Genomic DNA, 23528 nt, shown 5'->3' on the forward strand with positions numbered 1-23528 from the left:
GAAATGGAGGACTTCCTGGAAACCTATAAACTACCAAGATTGAAACAGGAAGAAATTGACTTTTTTTAAACAGGCCAATTAATTATGAAGAGATTGAGTCAGTGATAAACAACCTTCCAAAAAACAAAAGTGCAGGCCCGGACGGTTTTCCTGGGGAATTCTACCAAACATTCAGAGAAGAAATAATACCTATTCTCCCAAAGCTATTTCAGAAAATAGAAACAGAAGGAAAGTTACCAAACTCATTCTATGAGGCCAATATTACCTTGATCCCCAAACCAGTCAAAGACCTCATCAAAAAGGAGAATTACAGACAGATTTCCCTAATGAATATGGACGCCAAAATCCTCAACAAGATCCTGGCTAATAGAATCCAACAGTACATTAAAAGGATTATCCATCATGACCAAGTGGGACTCATCCCTGGGATGCAAGGGTGGTTCAACATTCACAAATCTATCAGTGTCTTAGATTTTATCCAGAAACAAAAATTCAAAAATCATATGATTCTCTCAATAGATGCAGGAAAAGCATTTGACAAAATACAGCAGCCTTTCCTGATTAAAACCCTTCAGAGTGTAGGAATAGATGGTACATTTCTCAAGCTCATAAAAGCCATCTATGAAAAGCCTACAGCAAATATTATTCTCAATGGGGAAAAGCTAAAAGCCTTTCCTTTAAGATCAGGAACATGACAAGATGCCCACTCTCGCCACTATTATTCAACATAGTACTAGAAGTCCTTGCAACAGCAATCAGACAACAAAAAGGGATAAAAGCTATCCAAATCAGCAAAAAAGAAGTCAAACTGACTGTCTTTGCAGATGACATGATACTCTATAAGGAAAACCCAAAAGAAGCCACTCCCAAACTACTAGAAGTTATAGAGCAATTCAGTAATGTGGCGGGATACAAAATCAATGCTCAGAAATCAGTTGCATTTCTATACATGAATAATGAGACTGAAGAAAGAGAAATTAGGGAATCCATCCCATTTACAATAGCACCAAAAATCATACGTTACCTTGGAATTAACTTAACCAGAGACATAAAGGATCTATATTCTAGAAACTACAAATCACTCTTGAAAGACATTTGAAGAAGACACAAAAAGATGGAAAAATATTCCATGCTCATGGATCGGAAGAATAAACATAGTTAAAATGCCATGCTACCCATAGCAATCTACACTTTCAATGCTATCCCGATCCAAATACCAATGACATTTTTCAAAGAACTGGAAAAAATAGCCCTTAAATTTGTATGGAACCAGAAAAGGCCCCGAATCGCCAAGGAACTGTTGAAAAGGAAAAACAAAGCTGGGGGCATCACAATGCCGGATTTCAAGCTGTACTACAAAGCTGTGATCACCAAGACAGCATGGTACTGGCACAAAAACAGACACATAGACCAATGGAACAGAATAGAGAGCCCAGAAATGGACCCTCGGCTCTTTGGGCAACTAATCTTTGATAAAGCAGGAAAACATCCAGTGGAAAAAAGACAGTCTCTTCAATAAATGGTGCTGGGAAAAATGGCCAGCTACATGCAAAAGAATGAATCTTGACCACTCTCTCACACCATACAGAAAGATAAACTCTAAATGGATGAAAGACCTCAATGTGAGACAGGAATCCACCAAAATCCTAGACAAGAGTATAGGCAGCAACCTCTATGATATCAGCCACAGCAACCTTTTTCATGACACATCTCCAAAGGCAAGAGAAACAAAAGATAAAATGTACTTGTGGGACTTCATCAAGATAAAAAGCTTCTGCACAGCCAAGGAAATAGTCAAAAAAACTAAGAGGCATCCCACGGAATGGGAGAATATATTTTCAAATGATACTACAGATAAAAGACTGGTATCCAAGATCTACAAAGAACTTTTTTTTTTTGAAGAATATTTAACTTTTCTTTAAAAAAAAATCTTAACCATGAAAGAAAGAAAATAAGAGTATAGATTATTTTAACAGGAAAACAGTCATTTCCATCTCTATATTTTATATGTATATATATATATACACACCTAGCACAGTGTGTCTATTCTATCGTCCGCAGGGAGGGGCTGGCATGGGGTGAGCGACCGATGCTGCCACGGCCCCTGGCGATGGTCCTGGGTTAATGCGGGGACTCCAGCATTCACACCCCCTGCCCCACCTCCTGGGCCTGGTTTTTAGGGCCGTACCGGATACACTGGTTTTTCTCTAGGGAGAGGGTGGGGAAGGGTGGACAGAGGTGGGGTCAGGAACTCCCTGAAGAGGACAAGTCCTAGGAGAGGGGAGAAGCTCTCTGCTCGGGCCACAGAGACTGGGCTCTCAAGCCACGTGGGCTGGGACACCCTCCTGCTCACGGGGACCCGGGTGCTCAGGTTTGGCTCCCCTCTGGGGCCCTAACCCCGGAGCTGGCCTGTTAACTAGGAGATGCGAGCTGTCCCTCTGGGCCTGCCTCCGGCCCCCAAGCAACAGAAACAAAACAGGTCAAAGTTATTTACAAAGCAAGACTCACATACAGCACATAGGTATTTATAGGAAACCGAAGTGACTAGGAGGGGAGAAGCGGGGTGCCCACCTCAGCCCCGGGGTCCTGCCAAGAGGAGAGGGAGGAAGAAAGTGCATTTACACAGAGACTCCTCCTTTCACCTGCGTGTCTGGGGGGCCTTTCAGATGCAGTCAGCATGCTCAGGAGAGGCCTTGGGGGGCGGCTGGAGGGAGGGGGAGACACTGACACTTGACCAGGACCTGAGCAGACCAAGCGACATTCGGGGCGCCCCCGGGGGTCTCAGCTAGACCCGTGGTTCTCCACGGCCTCCACCGCGGGAAGGAGGTCTGGGCTCCCACTGCCCTGTGCCCCTGCCTCGGGCCGGTTCCAAAAGCACGAGTGGGCGGTTACAGTCCTGGGGACTAGGCCCCCGGCGCCACGCTGTCTTCCGGGGGGGCGTCGGAGCCGTCCTCCGAGCAGGGCCCTGGCTGGTGGCCGTCCCTGGAGTCGTAGGCCAGGGCTTCCCTGGCCGGAGGTGACAGGGAGCCGTCTGTCCATCTAGCCACCTCCGTGTGGAAACTGTCCACGGGTGTGGTGCCGCCTGACGCCTCTCCCGCGAGGGACCTGAGCAGCTCTTTGTGGGCCAGCTCCATGTCCTTGAACCTGTTGAGCTTGACCATGAGCTGCTCCATGGTGCGGAAGATGCTGCCACGTCCCTGAGGGCCAGGCTGGGCGGGGAGTGGCGAGGGCGCCTGTGACCTCCACTGGGTCCCCGAAGCCGCCAGGCAGGGAGGCTCTCCCTCGGTGCTGGAGTCCGGGGTCCGGCTGGCATGCTGACATAAAAGCAGTTCCCTTTTCTCAGACTTTGTAACTTCCTGCCGCCTCGGTGCTTAAAGCCTCTTCTTCTGGGTTCCTGTCCAGCTCGGGAGACTCCCAGATCCCGGAATTCCTGGCCCATGGGGGTAGCTGTTCCAGGGAACTGAGAGCCACGTCCTCCTGCTCTGGCCCTTCACCCCCCGGGGGGGGGGCGTGCCCTGGGGCGCCCGGGTCCCCGGGGCGCCAGCTGCTGCTCCCGAGAGAAGGCGCAGGCGTCAGGCCGTCCTCGGGCTCCGCGGCGGGCTGCGCTTCGGGGTGGCGACCCAGCAGCAGGCCGCACAGAATCAGGTGCCGCAGGCTCTCCACGTCTTCCAGGGCTGAGTGGGCAAGCCCTTCCATGAACAGAGGACCGGGGAGGGGCAGGAGGATGGGGTCTCTAGTCAGGCCTCCCCTGTTCTCTCCATCTAGGGATGCGGAGGGGTGAGGCAGGGCACCCAGCTCCCCTTCGTTGCTGCCTTCCTGCTCCGGATCGTCTAGGAGGCCCACGGGTTCCCCTCAACCCTCTGCTGGGACCCAGTGTCTGCTCCGGGCAGCTCCCTGGGCTCTGGTTCACTGTGGAACACTTCTGAGCCATCCAGCCGGACCCTGCTGGGGGTGGGGCTCTGCTGCGCTGGCTCCCAGGCGCCCAGGGGCAGGCGATGGGCGAGCACTGGGGCAGCTCCCGGGCGCTGGGTGGCATTCCGCAGGGCCTCATCCAAGAGCTCCATCCACCTGTTCTTGTCTGACGATGTCAGTGCCACCAGCTCGTAGATCTGGGGGGGAGTGGGCCCAGCTCCGAGGTGCAGATGATGAAAATCACACTATCCCTTCATATAGATTTAATAGCATTTCATTGACTATACTTCAATACTGGTTTCTAGGAATACATCTTGGTGTCTTCTGTTTGCCTCTCTCAATCAACCCTGCGGCATTTTCCATCCTGCTCTCTAGCCCAAAAGGTGACACCAATAGATTACATTAAAGGGTTCCTTTACCCTCTGCTTTTACCTTGATTTGGTCTAAAGAGAAGAACAGGCTAAGAAAAGACAAGGGCATTTATTACCATCACTGCCAAGGTGCCTATAACTATCTGAATCCTTGAGTGGAGCCCTCTACCTTCTGTCTGTGACCCTAGTAAAATAGCACTGTCCTTTCCTTCAAGTCTGGGTGACAATTAAATTCTTTTATTACTAGCCCTAAAGTATCGCAAAGTTCCTCAATATTGCATACCCACTGACAAATGGTCCCTTTATCAAATTACCACAGTTTAATGTACCACCCATTCTCAGAGAAAGAAAGGGAGAGGGAGGAAGAGTGGAAAAGGAACTGAAGGATTCTGAGGATTCTATTAAATTTTCAGAATTTAAATAATTGGATATTATAAATAATAATATAATAAATAATAGTATATTATATTATTACTGAACTTATTTATAAATTTTCTTTTTTGTAGGATAATGTAGAAAAGGTCTAGCAGTTATTCAATCAATGTATCTTTACAATCGTTTCTTATTCTTTATCTGTCCCGTTCCCTGTTATCTGTTATAGCTCAGTGAGATGAGATTCTGATAGACTGCAGAATTCTCTGTGCTAACATATAGTTGGCAGAAACCTCAGTTCATAACACAAGCGAAGGAACAGCCCCTCCTTTTATATTCTGTAGAAGAATTTGTTTTACATTGGTACTAAAACTTTTGGAGACCTCCTCAAGGAGGCCCTCTGAACCTCGTGTTTTTGTGTGTTTGTTCATTTTCAAGTCTTATTTAAGATTCAGTTACTCAATAGGTCGATGTTTATTCAGGTTTTCTTTCCTATGCATTCGATAGATTTTATTATTCATGAAATTTGTTAACTTTATCCAAATTTATTGCCATACATTAGTTGAGAATATGCCTTGTTTTATTTTTAATATGTGTAGGATCCATGGTGATCATGTACCTTTTTTCTCAATGAGGTTTTGATAATTTATTTGCTCGTTTTAATGTAGGATACTAGTTTTGCTTGGGAATTATCAGTTTTAGTTATCTTTTTAAACAAATTACTTTTGGATTTGATGATTTTCTCCATGATATGCATGTTTCGTATTTTTCACTGATAGTCAATATTTTTTATTACTTTCTCTTTTCTAGTCTTTCAGTTTAACTTGTAACTACATGTTTTTTGAAATTGGACTTAGATCATCAGCATTTAAGTTATCTTTATTTTAATTTGTATAATTAAAGCTACAATGTTCTCAGTTCTGGTTTTTTTGACATCCCAGGAGTTTGGCATGCTGTATTTTTAGTGTTTTTTAGTTAAAAATGAGTTCTAATTTCTCATGTTTTATTTGCAAACCTTCAGAAATTTTAAGTGATCTTTCTATTACTTAGTTCTAATTTTAATCCACAGTGGTCAGAAAATATTCTCTGTAAGATTTCTATCATTTTATATTGATACTACTTTATCACTATTTTATTTTCTTCGGTAAATTAAAAAAAGAAGCAAGGGAACAGAAGAAATCTTTTGTAGGTGATGGATATGTTTATTTCTTTGTTTGAAGTGATGGTATTATGGATTTATGCATATGATAAACCCATCAAAGTGTGTACATTAAATATGCATAAATTTTTATATTAAATATACTTTAATGCCTTTAAAAATAAAATAATATTCTGCCGCTCTTTGGTATAAGGCCTTTAAATATGTTTCAACAAAATGGAAAACAGGGCATTGCTGCATTAGATATCTCCTCATTCTCAAATATTATTATGGACATCTTTTCTTCTTTTATTCTTTCACATTTGCTTTATATATTTTGAAGCAATGTAATTTGGTGCACACAACATTATGATTGCTGTCCTTCTTTTCAATTCCTTTGATTATCATTTAATATTCCTCTTTATTTCTAATAACACATCTTTCCTGAAAGTCTACTGCTATGGATTGAATTGTGTCCCCTGCAAAATGCTATGCTGTAGCCCTAGCCCCCACTGTGACCAATGTGACTGTATTAGGAGATAGGGTATTTAGGAAGTAATTAAGGTTAAATATGGGCATCATCTGATAAAACTGTGCCCTTAAGAAAAGATCTCTTGTTCTCTTTCTCTCTCTTGCTCCACTTCTCCCCACTACGTGAGGACACAAGAGAAGGTAGATGCCTGCAAGCAAGAAAGAGAGAGCTTTCACCAGAACCTGACCATGCTGGCACCCTCATCTCAGACTTCCAGCCTCTGGAATTATAAGAAAATAAATTTGTGTTGTTTAATCTACCCACTCTATGTTATTTGGTTGTGGCAGCACAACCTAATTAAAACATCTATTTTATTTGCTATTAATATGCCCAAGACAAATTGCTTTTGTTTAGTATTTACATTGTATACATTTTCATTGTTTAAATTTCAACGTATAGATTCCAGTTCCAGAAAGATGGAGCAAACAAATGCCAGTCTATCTCTCCCACTGAACTCAACTATGATAGCTCGACAGAATAGAGAGACAACTATTTGATTTGACAAGCTGAATTGGTCTCTCCCCGCCCAAAAGCCATGTAGTCTGAATTTGGACGTGAGCACTGTAGTGCATATGGAGAACCAGGAGAAGTTCCGTAGTTCTGAATTGAAGAGTAGAAAAGGAAGCTCTTAAATCTCACAGAAAATGAGTATGTCCTGTTTATATCTTTTTTCCTTTTCCTCCTGTTTTTTCATGCTCCATCCATCAGATGATTCTTCAAGGACTGTGTAGCAGCACCAGAGCAGCCAAAAGAGGGAAATTACAGAATCAAAATTCTGAAAGAGGAGCACTTTCCTTTCCTTGCATGAGCTTTAGGTTCACCATTTTGGGACCAAATAAAGCAGTTCCGTTTTGTCATATTCTGTTCTCCACTGCTTGGCCTCCAGAGGTGATACAATCACAGAAATGAGAAGACTCTGGACAAAAGACTAAAAAAAGCAGCCACAAATAAGTGAAATGTACCAGGGAGATAGAGAGCTGTGAATTCAGGAAATCAGTACCACAAAGCTATATTCTATCTATCTATCTATCTATCTATCTATCTATCTATCTATCTATCATCTATCTATCTATCATCTATCGATCTCCATGTATCTATCATCATCATCTCTATCATGCATCTATCTTTTAATTTTTAAGTATATATTTTTTATATTTAAGTATTAGCCTTTTTATTAATCTGGGCTCTCCAGAGAAACAGAACCAATAGCATAGAGAAAGAGAGGTAGAGAGAAAGAGATACATTATAAGGAATTGGCTCACATGATTATGGAAGCTGGCAAGTATAAAATCTGCAGAGTGGGCCAACAGCTTAGAGACCCAGCAGAACCAATGATATTGTTCCAGTTTGAAGGCCAGCAGGCTGAACACCCAAGGAAGGTGATGGTGCAGATGAAATCTGAAGGCAGTCTGCTGAAGAATTCTCTCCTGCTTGGAGAGGATGATCCTTTTGTTCTGTTCAAGCCTTCAACTGATTGGATGAGGCCCAACCACATTATGGAGGGCAATGTGTTTTACCCAAATTTCACCAATTTATATATTAATCTCATCAAAAACTCTCCAAGTCAACATACAAATTAATCATCACAAGCATCACTCTAACCTTTCAAGTTCAGATTCCAAATTAAACTCCTCTTCTACCCGTCTACTTCCCTTATGCCTCCTGGCCCCTGTAACTCTGCCTAGTTTTTCAAGACAAATCTGAAGCATGACCATTTATTTTTCCATCCTACAGGCTGTATTCAATAAGTCAATAAGCCCTTTATGTTCTATTTTCATAATATATACTGGACAAAATCTACTCATGCATCCAAGAGTAAAACACCAGTTTAAACCGTTCATCAGCAGTCGTCTCCTGTCTTGTCTCCTTGTTTTGGATCCTTAGCACTGAATAATTACTTTTTCATAAGGCTACTAGAAAAATATTTTGCACTGGCTTAAAAACTTCCAGTGCCTTTTCATTGCAAGAGAATAAAATTCAAAACTGTTTGCCAAGATCTATAAGGCCCTATATAATTAAACTCTTGATGACTTAATATTTTTCAGCCATCTTGTTCATGATGTTCATTTCCATCTGAAAGCCTCTGAATTTAATGACCTTTCTTGTGGGCTCTGTCTTGTTACACCTTGCCATAACTTTTTGTCTCATCCTTCATGCTTCCTCTTATTTTCTCAAGATTTTTCTTTGATCACCCTAGCTAACATAGTCTGCTCCCCATCCCATCAATTTTAATTATATTATCCTAACGTCTGTTCTTATTAGCAAAGGCCATTAACTGAAATACTACTTTACTTTCAGTTAAATTTGGTAGATTTTCTAAGGTTAAATGATCCTACGTTCTTTGGATAAAATCACTTTGGTCATGGTCTATTATCTTATAAACTGCTACGTTCATTTGGTTAGTATTTTCAATTTATGGTTCTACTTCTCCTCTATGTTTGTGGATAAATTAGCCTCTAATTTCATTTTGTGTAACATCCTCTTTTGGTATTAATATTATTACGGTAATTTTTCCAAATTATATGGTAAAATTTCCGAATTTCTATTTTCTCTTTTTCTATTCTCTATAGATGTATGAGATTGAAATAATCAGTTCCCTCAAAATTGTGGAAAGTGTCTAAAAGCATTGTTTTATTTTCCTTATGAGATTTTTAAAATAATTAATTCCTTTAATAATTTGGTGATTCTGCATCTCTAGTTCTTCTTGTGTAAGTTTTAGTAAATGATGGATTCCTATTAACAATGTACTATTTGTCCATGTTTGCAAATTTATTATAACTCATCTATTATCTTAGTGTTATCGAAATCTGCAGGTTTTTTGAGACCTAATACTCTTTTGGAATATTTCTATTCTACCTAGTCTGTCTTACATTGATTTCTGCTTTTATCTTCGTTATTTCCTGCCTTCTATATGTCTTACATGTTATTCTATTTCCATCTCTTCACATAATTTAGATTGGATAGTTAGCTCACTGGTTTTAGCTCTATTTTCTACAATGCTCATCAGGTACTAATTTCCGTAGCTGCTCTTCCTCTACTCCCTCACTCCTAAAGTTTTAGCATCAGTTATTTTAGGCTCAACAATGCTTTTGAGTTAAAGTTTCTTATGAATATGTGATTCTAGTTTCATCATTCATTTTTGTTTATTGTATAACTGGAATTGCCTTGACAACTTGTCAAAAATCATTTGATTATATATGTCTGGGTCTATTTTTAGATTCCCTATATTGTTCCATTGATCAGTTTATTTGCACTGCAGTATCTTAATTACTATAGTTTTTCAGAAGTTTTTATCTTCCACTTTTCCTCAGTTTCCAAACTTGCTTTATCTATTTTCTTTTTAATATTTGTATATAAAAATTTTGTATCAGTTTGTCAGTATTTACCAAAAAAAGGAAAAAAGACAACTGAGATTTTGGTTAGGACTGCATTATTATCTCTATAATATAGCAAAGGACAATTTAATTTTGTGATAAAGATATTTCAACAAAGTTTTTATAAGAAACAAAGGTGGGATTAAAAAATAAAATACATTTTAAAAAGCTTAGAAAATTAGAAATAAAACTGAGCCTCTTTATAATGTTACAAAGTATCTGTAATAATCTAGAGCAAACATAATACCTAATAGTGAAATATTGAGAGTTTTTTCCCTGAAATCAAGAATGATACAAGAATGTCTATTATCGATTCAATTAAACATTGTTCAACTATTTTAATTGAATATTATGCTTGAGATTCTAGCCAATTCGATAGGAGAAAAAAACTTAAAAGATATATGTATTAGAAAGGAAAAAATAATGAAATTGTTCTTATTCACACATGACAAAATTGGACACGGAAAAATTTAAATCTAAAACCACTACAAGTAAATATAGAAATATACAAATCAGTGTATAATGTTTAATTGTTTTTCAACATAACAGAAACACACATTATATTTAAAATATAATATTCACCAATATTGCCAACAGGGTTAAAAACCTAGGAATAAATCAAACCAAATATATGCAAAATATCTACATGGAAAGCTACCATGAAATTGATGCCTACTTGTTATCTATAATATATTTTACTATAAATCTTATTTTCTCATATTTACTTGCTTCTTATTTAACTTGAATATATTTTTATCTTTTTATATTCACCTTCACTTAGTCCTAGTGAAGTCCTAGTAGTATATCTCTTGTAAAGAACTAAACATTTGACCTTTAAAGAATTTTTAAATCCATCAGAGATTTTATCACTTACTTGGTAAATTTAACCCATTTATATGCACATAATTGTTGTTATATTAAGATATATTAAACCATTTTATTTGCTATTTTCTATTCACTTTGTTTTGCATTATTGTTCTTATGTTTCTTCTTCCTTGGCTATAATTTTCATTTCTTTCATTAGATTATTACATAGTATAGTTTTGTTCTTGCTATCTCTTCTTAAGACCAACAGTCATTTCATGTGCCCGTACTTCATTCTAAAATTTACCATTATCTCTACCTTTCTCTTAAGAAGACAAGTCCTATAGCATTCTTGCATGTCATTTCTATTACTCCCTTAACCGCACCATCATAGAATGTGCGCTGGTTTAATATTGATATAATACCTGTCATTCCCCAATGCAGCCCAGTTCCAGCTATTTTCATTTTAAGACAATAATAAAATATGCCAATATTTATTCACTTTTAGTTTCATAATCCTTGTAGCTTTTCATATTATAAGTAATTTCTACAAATATATTCTGAATGTTAGTCATTTATTTGGCAAATCTTTTGAGGACTTATATACCTGAGACTATTTTTATGGTGTCTTATATTTGAAAGGTTTTTTTAGATATTACTTGTGCTTTTATGTTACTATTTTAAGAATAAAATATTTTTGTATTCAATGCGATTTTTCCCACTATAAAACTTTTTTATTATTATTTTCTTTTTTATGGAAATAAATAAATTTTCTTTGTATTTGATATTTTCATTTCGCTGTCTGTGTGCATTTTTTTCTATTCTGTTTTAACGTTTTATGTGCTCTTCATCTGACAACCCAGTTTTTTCCCCTTCTGCCAGATGACCCAGCAGAAGGGATTATGGGGAGACTCCAGAAGGGATTTCCTGGCATAAGGATTTTGTTGATCTGATAGTGGCTGTATTGGTGACATTTATTTTCATTCCTCCTTCAAAAGTTTTCTTATGGCTTTTTCATTATTATCTTCATTACTTTTTAAAAAAGATTTTATATATGTATTTGAGAGAGATAGAAAGAGAAAGAGTGCACTCAAATGGGAAGAGGGACAGAGGAAGAGAATCTCAAAGAAACTCCATGCTGAGCACAGAGGCCCACAGGGGCTCAAACTCAAGCCCCTGAGATCATGACATGAGCTGAAATCAAGAGTCAGATCCTTAACCAACTGATCAGCCAGGCACCCCAATCTCCTTTACTCTTAATATCTAGATATTGTCATTTCTACTTCAATAATCCATTTCTCTTAACTTTTCTTTTACTGTTCCTATAGCTTTTCTGATGTCTCCTGGGAGAGGTTCTGATTCTAATTTAATCTAATACCTTGCACAATTTATTATATTTTTGTACCTAACACTTTCAACTTGTCCTTTTCTATAATACCTTACACTTTATTTTGTTTGAAGTTTCTATTTGCTTCAAGTACTATGTATTGTGTACTGTGTTTTCTTCTGAGGACGTTTAATATTCAGGATCTACATAGTTCATGAACTGAGGTCAACAGATAATGTGTTCAGTAATATGTAATGGTATACAACATGGACGGCACTGGAGGAGGTAATGCTAAGTGAAATAAGTCAAGCAGAGAAAGACAACTATCATATGGTTTCTCTCATCTATGGAACATAAGAACTAGGAAGATCGGTAGGAGAAGAAAGGGATAAAGAAAGGGGGGGTAATCAGAGGGGGGAATGAAGCATGAGAGACTATGGTCTCTGAGAAACAAACTGAGGGCTTCAGAGCGGAGGGGGGTGGCGGAATGGGATAGGCTGGTGATGAGTAGTAAGGAGGGCACGTATTGCATAGTGCACTGGGTGTTATACGCAAGTAATGAATCATTGAACTTTACATCAGAAACCAGGCATGTACTGTATGGTGACTAACATAATATAAAAAAAATATTAAAAAAAAATCTAGAGACTAAGAACTAGTTTGTGTTAGTCCTCGTGAATGAGTCCCAGGAAAAATTGTTGCAAGACATCCAATATCTTCTGCTAATTATTCTTACATGTTTCTACCCATCCAAAAATCACCTGGGTTGTGGTTTCATCTATAAACTTTTAGGAAGCAGCAGCAATGGAGGGATATAGACCTTAAATTTTATTCCACAGCTTTGGGAGATTAGGGAGGGAGGGTTATGGGTGTTTAAGAGGACAGAGAGGAGCTAAGATGGAGTAGTAGGAGGACCCTAGGCTCGCTTTATCCTTCAAACACAGATAGATAACTATGAAATCATACTAAATACCCAAGAAATTAATCCGAGGACTGACAGAACAAACTGTACAATTAGAGAAAGAGAGAAGAGGCCACATCATGGAAGGTAGGAGGTGTGGTGAGGTGATTTGGGGAAAAGAAAGATCCCAATAATGGAGCCTAGGTCAGAGAGAGAGGCAAAAGAGGGAGAGAGACAGGAGCGCACAAGGGATCAGATAAGGAAAGCACTTCTCCAAAGACACTGACTGGTAAAATGAGAGGGGCTGATTTCCATGAGTTTTTTCAACTAGTGGGGATCAAAGATTGGAGTTTTAGAGATCTACATTATAACCAGTGTGGAGTCTGGTGGGTGTTGCATTGCTCCTGCAGAGAAGGGCAAATAGCCCAGTAGCAGAAAGAGAGACCTGAGCATCCCCTTGTATGCACTGGGAGATAGTTCCCCTTCATAGAGTGCATTTGGGAGAGATGACATTGCCTCTCCAGGGACAAAAGAGCTAGTGGGTATCATTACCCTCCCCCACCCTTCAACATAGGTGTAGAAACACCTGCTGAGGGCAGCTCACCTGGACACTGGCTCTTTGTTGCCCTTTATTCCAAAATCCACCCCCTGTGCTTTGGTGTGTCTGTCCTTCTGGGCAAACCCACATCAACACTAGAATGACAAAATCCTCCACCAGAGGAACCAATGGGTCCATGCCATGCGAGGTCCATAAAGTTAGGAGTTTTAAGACAGCCGGCCTGCCTTGGATAGAACACAGGTGCACAGTACTGCCAGGATAAAGTCAGTCAGGGTGAAAGCAAAGATCTGCGGGATGCCTGGAACACATGAGGGGAAATTGTTCCCTCTTCTGGGAGAGCTTCCCAGACAGTGGCAGGCAAGAACTCTCTTCTCCAGGATGAGGGAAGGGGCTGGCGCCATTTTTCTCCTTTTCACCTCAGCATAAACTAACTTCAGTAAGCACAACACAAACAGTGCGCCTAAACTGCTTACACCAAGCCCTACCCTCCTGTGCTCTGCAGGTGCTGCCTTTCTGGAGCAATCACGCCAGAGAACAAAATCAGAACAAAACCCCTACACCGGAAGATTAGCACAAACTCTGCATCTACCATATCTACTGACCATAAAGTTCTACAAAGCTTCAGTGCTAGTAGAAATAGTATCAGATCTCTTTTAACAAGCAGACCAGAGCACACCTAGTTATAGTTCACCGTGCTCTGGACAAGGTCCAAACACTCCCCACTGCAGGCAAGGAGAAACTCTGCAGAGGACTGACTTGAGGGAAACAGTAGCCAAAATACAGCAGCAAAGTACACACAACATACACCAGAGACATCCTAAAGTGCCAGGACCTGGACAGTATATGACCTCTTCTTAATAAAGCCATTACCTACAGGAGCAGGAAATATAACAGGCTTTCCTAACACAGAGAAGAAGACAGAAACTCAGCCAAAAGGCCAAGATGGGGGAATTCATCCCAAAAGAAAGAACAAGAAAAGGTCACAGCCAGGGATCTAATCAAAACAGATATAAGTAAGATGCCTGATCCAGAATTTAAAACAACAATCATAAGGATACTAGCTGGGCTTAAGAAAACCATAGATGACACCAGGGAGTCCCTTAACACAGATATGAAAGACCTAAAAACTAGTCAGGGTGAAATAAAAAATGCTATAATTGAGATGTGAAACCACCTGGATGTAATAACCACAAGATGGGAGAAGCAGAGGGATGAATAAGTAATGTAGAAGATAAAATCAGGGAAAAAATGAAGACAAAATGGGGAAAAAAATATTGGATTACAAATGTAGACTTAGGGAACTCAGTGACTCCATAAAATGTAATAACATTCATATCATAGAAGTCCCAGAAGAAGAAGAGAGGGAAAAAGAGGGTGCAGAAGATTTGAGCAAATTATAGCTGAAAACTTCCTTAATCTGGGGAAGGAAACAGACATTGAAATACAAGAGACACAGAGAACTCCTATCAAAATCAACAAAAGCTGACAAACACATATTATAGTCAAATTCACAAAACACAGACAAGGAAAAAATCCTGAAAATAGAAAGGGGAAAAAAAAGTCCTTAACCTACAAGAGAAGGCAAATCAGATTTGCAGCAGATCTCTCCACAGAAACTTTCCAGGCCAGAAGAAAGTGGTATGATATATTCAGTATGCTGAATGGAGAAAATATGGAGCCAATAATACTTTATCCAGCAAGGCTGCCCTTCAGAAAAGAAGGAGAGACAAAGAGTTTCCCAGACACACAAAAACTAAAGGAGCTCGTGACCACTAAATCAGCCCTGCAAGAAATATTAAGAGGGACTCGGGGAGGGGGGGAGGGCAGAAGGAACAAAGACTAGAAAGGAACAGAGAACATCACCAAAAACACGAACTCTACAAGTAACACAATGGCACTAAATTTATATCTATCAGTAATCACTCTGAATGTAAATGGATTAAATGCTCCAATCAAAAGACATAAGGTATCAGAATGCATTAAAAAAAAAACAAACAAAAAAAGACTCATCTATATGCTACGGGCAAAAGGCTCACTCTAGACCAAAAGTCACCTGCAGATTGAAAGTGAGGGCATGGAGAACCATCTATCATACTAATATGTCAAAAGAAAGCCCAAGTAACCATACTTGTATCAGACAAACTAGATTTTAAATCAAAGACTGTAATAAAAGATGAAGATGGACACTATGTCATAAATAAAGGGGTCTATCTAACAAGAAATTCTAACAATTGTAAATATTTATGCACCCAACTTGGGAGCACCCGAATATATAAATCAATTAATAACAAATATAAATAAAAACATATACAATAATAGTAGGGGACTTCAAGTCCTACTAACAGCATCTAAGCAGAAAATCCACAAGGAAACAATGCCCTTGAATGACACACTGAACCAGATGGACTTCACAGGTATACACAGAACATTTCATCCTAAAGCAGCAGAATATACATTCTTTTTGGGTGCACAAGGAACATTCTACAGAATAGATCACATACTGGGTCACAAATCAGGCCTCAACAAGTATAAAAAGATTGAGATCATACTATGTATATTTTCAGACCACAAAACTATGAAACTTGAAGCTGACCACAAGAAAAAATTTGGAAAGACCACAAATATATGGAATGTAAAGAGCATCCTACTAAAGAACGAATGGGTTAACCAGGACTTTAAAGAAAAAATAAAAATATATATGGGAACAAATGAAAATGAAAATATGATAGTCCAATACCTTTGGGATGCAGCAAGGGCAGCACCAAGAGGGAAGTATATAGCAATACAAGCCTACCTGAAGAAGCAAGAGAAGACTCAAGTCCACAACCTAACCTTCCACCTAAAGGAGCTGGAAAAGGAACAACAGATAAAGCCTAAAGCCAGCAGAAGAGAAATAATAAAGATCAGAGCAGAAATAAATGATGTAGAAACAAACAACAAAAGAACAGTAGGATAGATCAATGAAACTAAAAGCTGGTTCTTGGTCAGAATTAATAAAATTGATAAACCCTTAGCCAGACTTATCAAAAGGAAAAGAGAAAGGACCCAAATAAATAAACTAACAAAAGAGGAGAGATCACATCCAACACCATAGAAATATGATTATAAGAGAATACAATAAAAAAGTATATGCCAAAAAACTGGGCAATCTGGAAGAAATGGATAAATTCCTAGAAACATATAAACTACCAAAACTGAAAAAGGAAGGAATAGAAAATTTGAACATTTCCATAACAAGAAAAGAAATTAAGTCAGTAATCAAAAATCTCCCAACAAACAATAGTCCAGGGCCAATGGCTTCACAGGCGAATTCCACCAAACACCGAATGAAGAGTTAACTCCTATTCTTCTCAAATTTTTACAAAATATCAAAAAGGAAGGAAAACTTCCAAATCCATTCTATGAATTTAATATTTCATATTTAATACTCTACAGTACATTAAAAGAATCATTCAGCCTGATCAGGTGGGATCTATTCCTGGGCTGCAAGTGTGGCTCAGTATTCACTAATCGATTAACTAGATATACCACATGAATAAATAAGAGGAGAACCATACGATCCTCTAAATAGATGCAGGAAAAGCATTTGACAAAGTATAGTATCCTTTCTTGATAAAAGCCCTTAACAAAGTATGGATAGAGGGAACATACCTCAACATCATAAACGCCCATGTATGAAAGACCCAAAGTGAATATCATCCTTGATGGGGGAAAACTGAGAACGTTTCTTCTATGGTCAGGAACAAGACAAGGATGTCCATTCTCACCATTGTTATTTAATATAGTACTGGAGGTCTGAGCCTCAGCAATTAGACAACAAAAAAAGAAATAAAAGACATCCAAATTGGCAAGGAAGAATTCAAACTTTCACTATTTGTAGATGATATGATACTTTATGTAGAAAACCCGAAAGACTCCATCAAAAAAATTGTGAGAACTAATGCGTGAATTCAGCGGGGTCACAATGTGCACCAATGTACAGAAATCTGTTGCATTTCCATACATCAACTATGAAACAACAGAAAAAGAAATCAAGGAATTGATCCCATTCACCCTTGCACCAAAAATAATACCCCTAGGTATAAACCTAACCAAGGATGGAAAAGAACTGTACTATGAAAACTATAGAACACTGATGTAAGAAATTGAAGATGTCACAAATAAATGGAAAAACATTCTATGCTCATGCATTAGAAGAACAAATATTGTTAAAATGTCTATAGTATCCAAAGCAATCTACACATTTAAGGCAATCCTAAAAAAATACCACCAGCAGTTTTCACAGAGCTAGAACAAACAATCCTAATATTTGTATGGAACCACAAAAGACCCCAAATAGCCAAAGCAATCTTGGAAAAGAAAAGCAAACCTGGAAGCACCACAATTCCACACTTCAAGCTATATTACAAAGCTGTAGCCATCAAGACAGTATGGTACTGGCACAAAACAGACACAGAGATCAATGGAACAGAATAGAAAACTCAGAAATGGACCCACAACTATATGGTCAACTAATCTTTGAAAAAGCAGAAAAAAAATATCCAGTGGAAAAAAGACAATCTCTTCAACAAATGCTGTCAGGAAAACTGGACAGCAACATGCAAAAGAATGAAACTGAACCACTTTCTTACACCATACACAAAAATAAACTCAAAATGGATTTAAGACCTAAATGTGGGACAACTTCTTTGACCTTGGCCATAGAAACTTCTTACTAGATATGTCTCCAGAGGCAAGGGAAACAAAAGCAAAAATGAACTATTGGGACTTCATCAAGATAAAAACGTCTGCTCAGTGAAACAGTCAACAAAACCAAAAGACAACTGATAGAATGGGAGAAGATATGTGCCAATGACATAGCCGATAAAGGGTTATTATCCACAATCTATAAAGAACCTACCAAACTCAACAACCCAAAAACAAATAATCCAGTTAAGAAATTGGCAGAAAGAAGACATGAACAGACATTTTTCCAAATAAGACATATAAATGGCCAACAGACACATGAAAAGATGCTCAACATCACGGATTATCAGGGAAATATATATCAAAACCACAATGAGATATCACTTTATACATGTAAGAATAGCAAAAGTTAACAATACAGGAAACAATGCATGTTGGCAAGGATGTGGAGGAAAGGTAACACTTTTGCACTGTTGGTGAGAATGCAAAGTGGTGCGGCCACTCCAGAAAACAGTATAGAAGTTCTTCAAAAAGTTAAAAATAGAACTATCCTATGATCCAGCAATTGCACTACAAATTATTTACCCAAAGAATACAAATTTTATATCTATGAAGTTCATTAAGAACTTTTTAAAGTCCCAACATTTCCAATCTGTAGCAGGGACAAAGATCCTTAGAAGCATTTGAAAATGTTAATATACATAAATATAATAAAATAAAGAAATATTTAACTGCATATTGATCTAAATAGCATTCTATTTATACATCTCAGCCAAACAAATTAAGCCATACCATACCAGAGCAACGCCTCCTCCATAATGGCTATCACACATCTTCCCTTGAAAGGTTGCACCAACAAAATTTGATTTTTCTCTGTAACTTAAGTTAAAAAAGGATCATAATCACATAATTTTGTAAAATTAAGCACAATTACTATTGAATTTTCCTAATAACTTGTTTTGATTTCCATATTTATATAATAAATTGATAAAAATTTCCACCTAACTTTAGGGTAATGAGGCTTAGAAGAGACTAAACAAGTCTGCTTGTTTTGAAAACAATGAAATACATTTAAAAATGAATAATAGAAAGTTTATTTTCATATTGAATTTTTAGAAAAAAGTCTTTATTATGTAGTATTTTTAAAAAATTAAATAATTCCTAGAATATCAAAATAATAAAAATAAATAAAAGTCCTTAAAATAAGGAAGCTAGAGCAATACAACTGCTAAATAAAATGGGAAGAGTCACGTTATGAGCTGAAGTTTCCCATTAATCAGATAGATTTAGACAACCAGGATCATGAAAATATATGGCATATTCATGGCACAGAAAATATTTTAAAATATTATAATCTGTAAATATATTATTTTTACATAATATAACAATATCTTATACATAGATCCTAAATATTAATAAGAGAAAAACAAAGAACTTATTAAATAGAAGGGGAGGTTTATATTTTTTGAAATGCAGCACAACGTAAATATGGTATGTTAGAGATGTTAAAATAAACAGTAGTGTTGCCACATCCTTGTGTTTTTTGTTGTTGTTGTTATCTTACGAAAATAAAGCATAACAAGAAGCCCTAATTACTACATTCATCATGTGTGTTTCTTCAGATAGATATTGCTATTATTTTAAGTATAGTTAGGGACATTTAATGATATGTTACACATTCTAACGTAAGAAAGCATATGATAACAATATTGAGAGAGTGAATTTTAACTACAAACAAGTAAATAAAATGATTGACATCAATAATTCTGTTATAAAAACTGTGTTTTGAAAAATCACATTCACATGATGTTGTATGCAGAAAAAAATGGCATATTTTCCCTAATGTCCTGTCAACTGTCAAAAATTAAGCAAATATGGATGTTTCCTTTGTATAAGACTTAGTAAAACCAAAATATGCTTACACAAGTAAAAATGCTATATCATGAGGATGCAAAACAAGATAAGATCTTTTCCATTTTAAAAATCTGTGTAATAATTCATTAGCATCTCCGGTTACTGAGATTCTATTTTCATCTATCCAAAGTTCCAATGAAGAGAGAATTATTGTAATATTAAATGATGTAAAAATCTAAAATAGAAGACATGAAGAAAATGTGTTCAAATATCATGGTTTAAATAGATCTGGAGATTTATCTATAAAAATAAACTGCACTGATGACAAATATTAAACAACAGAATTGTTAAGTCTGGATCAGATCTCACAGAATATATTAGTAAGTAATAAATACTACTTATAAAACAAGTAATAATTAACAGTTTGAAATGCTTGTACTTCAGCAAACCCCACGTGACGTGCTTTATCAATTTTATAATTATATGCATAACTTAATTAGGAATACATAATAACTATTATTCCTATTATTATTCTTACTCAGAAAACTGAAACTTAAAACAGTTACATAATTTGGCCTATTTCATACATCATGTGCATTCAGACAGTGCCATAAAAAAAAAGTATGGGAATGCTTTAAGTAACACAAGCAAATGCAAAAAGATTTAAAAAGCAAATACTTACAGCATTGGTCAGTCCAATCAACTGGAAGATCTTTTGAGTGACAACAATCGTATCAGAAGCCATGTGATCATACTGACAAAGATAAGAAATTGTTTAAATTGCCAATTTATTAGTTTTTAAACATTGTTTTATAGAAGTGATGTTATATATACTCAGTATAAAATAGGAAAGATATTTTTAAAATACAAAAGACACTACAAACTCTTCCAAAAATAAAAGAGGAGGGAACACTTCCAGATTCATTTTATGAGGCCACCATTACCCTAATACAAAAATCAAACACTGCAAAAGAAAAATACAAACCAATATTCCTAATGATCACAGATACAAAAAATCCTCAGCAAAATATAGGCAAACTAAATTCAACAGCATATTATAAGGATAACACATTGTGATCAGTAGGGATATTTTCCAGGGATGTAAGAATGGTTCGACATCTGCAAATCAGTCAGTATGATACCCTACATCAACAAAATGAAGGGTACAAATTATATGATCAGTTGATGAAGAATCATCAGAAGGTGCAGAAAAAACATTTTAACAAACTTCAACATCCTTTCGTTATGAAAACTCTCACCAAAGTGGGTATGGATAGAAGGTACATCAACATTATAAAAGCCATATATAACAAGCCTATAGCTAACATAATTCTCAACTGGGAAAACCTGAAAGCTTTTGGTCTAAGATCAGGAATGAGACAAAGATGCCAACTCTCACCACTTTTATTTAACATAGTATCAAAAATCCTATTGAAAGCTAATAGGTAAGAAATAAGTTATACAAGTAGGAAAGGAAGAAGTAAATTACTGTCACTATTTGCAGATCACATGATATTATACATAGAAAACCATACAGATACACACACACACACACTCAGAACTAATTTCTAAAATTCAGTAAGGTTGCAGGATAAAAAATCAATATGTGAAAATCTGTTGCATTTCTGTATACTAATAACGAAAAATTAGAAAGAAAAAATAAAACAATTCCATTTGCATTTCATCAAAAAGAATAAAATACCTAGAAATAAGTTTAAATAAGGATAAAAGATACGTACAGTGAAAACTATAAGACAATGATAAATTAAAAATGCAAAAAAATAGAAATATATACTGCATTCATGGATCAGAAGAATTAGCATTGTTAAAATGTCCATATTACCCAAAGGTAATATCTATCAAATTTCCAATGACATTTTTCACAGAAATAGTACAAAGAGTCTTGAAATTTGTGTGGAACCACAAAAGACCCTGAATAGCCAAAACAAATTTGAAAAAGAACAAAGCTAGAGGCATCATGCTCCCTGATTTCAAAATATATTACAAAGCTATAGTAATCAAAACAGTATGATATTGCCATAAAAACAAACACACAGAACAATGGAACAGAACAGAAACCTCAGATATAAAGCCATGCATGCCTTATGGTCAATTAATGTATAACAAAGGAGCCAACAATACACAATGGGGAAAAATAGTCTCTTCAATAAATGGTACTAAGAAAATCGAACAACACATACAAAAGAATGAAACGGTACCACTATCTTACACTATACACACACTGAATTAAAGACTTGAAAGTAACACCTGAAACCATAAAACTCCTAAAAGACAACATACAGTAAGCTTTTTCACATCAGGTGGCAATGACTTTTTGGACTTGACACCTGAAACAAAGGCAACAAAAGCAAAACTAAGCAAATGGGACTACATCACTCTAAAAACCTTATGCACAGCAAAAGACAGCATGAACAAAATGAAAAGGCAACCTACCAAATGGGAGAAGATATTTGTAAATCATATATCCAATAAGGGGTTAATATCCAAAATATATGAAGAATTCATATGACTCAATAGCAAAACAAACAAACAATCCAATTAAAAAATGGGAAGAGGATCTGAATAAACACTTTTTCTAAGAAAATATACAGATGGTCAAGAGGTATATGAAAAGGTACTCAACATTACTAATCATCAGGGAACTATGAATCAAAACGACAGTGAAATATTATCTCACACCTGTTAGAATAGCTGTTATTAAAAAAGACAAGAAATAGCAAGTGTTGGTGAGGATGTGTAGAAAAGGGAACCCTCATGCACTATTGGTGGGAACGTAACCCAGTGCAGGTACTCTGGAGAAGAGCATGAAGGTTCCTCAAAAAAATGAAAAATAGAGCTACCATATGATCCATCAATGCCACTTCTTGGTATTTGTCCAAAGGAAATAAACACATTAACTCAAAAAGATATGTATGCACCCCTAGGTTCATTGTAGCACACAAAAACCTAAACATGGATGTTTATAGCAGTTTGGTTCACAATTTTCAAAACTTGGAAGCAACCAAGATATCCTTCAGTAAGTGAGTGAATGAATAAATTGTAGTATATCCAGATAATAGAATTTTATTCAGTGCTGAAGAGAAATGAGCTATTAAACCATGAAAAGGCATGGAGTAAAGTTAAAAACATATTACTAAGGTAAAGAAAACAGTTTATAATGGCTACGTACTGTGTATTTCAATTACATGACATTCTGAAAAAGCCAAAACCATGGAGACAGTAAAAAGATCAGGCATTTCTGAGCATTAGAAGGATGGGAAGGATAAATAAAAATTACTAAGAAACTATTCTAAAGTTAGCAATATTTAAAATTTACATTATTTCTATAAAACTAAGAATAAATTTATAGAGATTTGATTTCCAATTTACTACTCATATTAGTAACTTAAAATACATTAAAGCAGAAATAAACCAAAAATGGTCATTGTCGTTTGTTAAAATTTATTCCAACTTTTTTATAACCCTCCATTGCTAATATAAATGGACATAAACAAGTCAAAATATACTTACCAAATTTTTTTCAACTACAACATGCATTTCTATATACTGAGAAAACTCTGGAAGTGGCTGAAAAAAAAATCCACAAATTTTACATCAAAATTGAAGTATTACTTAAATGTTTTAATATATATCACTACTTCATGAATTCAGTGTTGCAAAATACAATTTTATATATA

General features: G+C 36.7%; 1 protein-coding gene across 1 annotated transcript in view; it reads right to left on the reverse strand.

Annotated features, from left to right (window-relative positions):
* The window catches only part of LOC148107619 (A disintegrin and metallopeptidase domain 3-like), a 118568-nt gene that overhangs the window by 72020 nt on the left and 23020 nt on the right, over positions 1-23528 (reverse strand). The window contains exons 6-8 of the mRNA XM_087856317.1: positions 23362-23418; positions 20513-20584; positions 19899-20065 (exon numbers count right to left, since the gene is read on the reverse strand). Of these exons, the coding sequence (XP_087712443.1) occupies positions 19899-20065; positions 20513-20584; positions 23362-23418 (296 nt within the window). The remainder of the gene's footprint in view (positions 1-19898; positions 20066-20512; positions 20585-23361; positions 23419-23528) is intronic.

The sequence above is a fragment of the Ursus americanus genome, chromosome 27 (assembly GCF_024610735.1).
Source record: "Ursus americanus isolate L20-20 chromosome 27, mUrsAme1.1.p, whole genome shotgun sequence".
NCBI lineage: Eukaryota > Metazoa > Chordata > Mammalia > Carnivora > Ursidae > Ursus > Ursus americanus.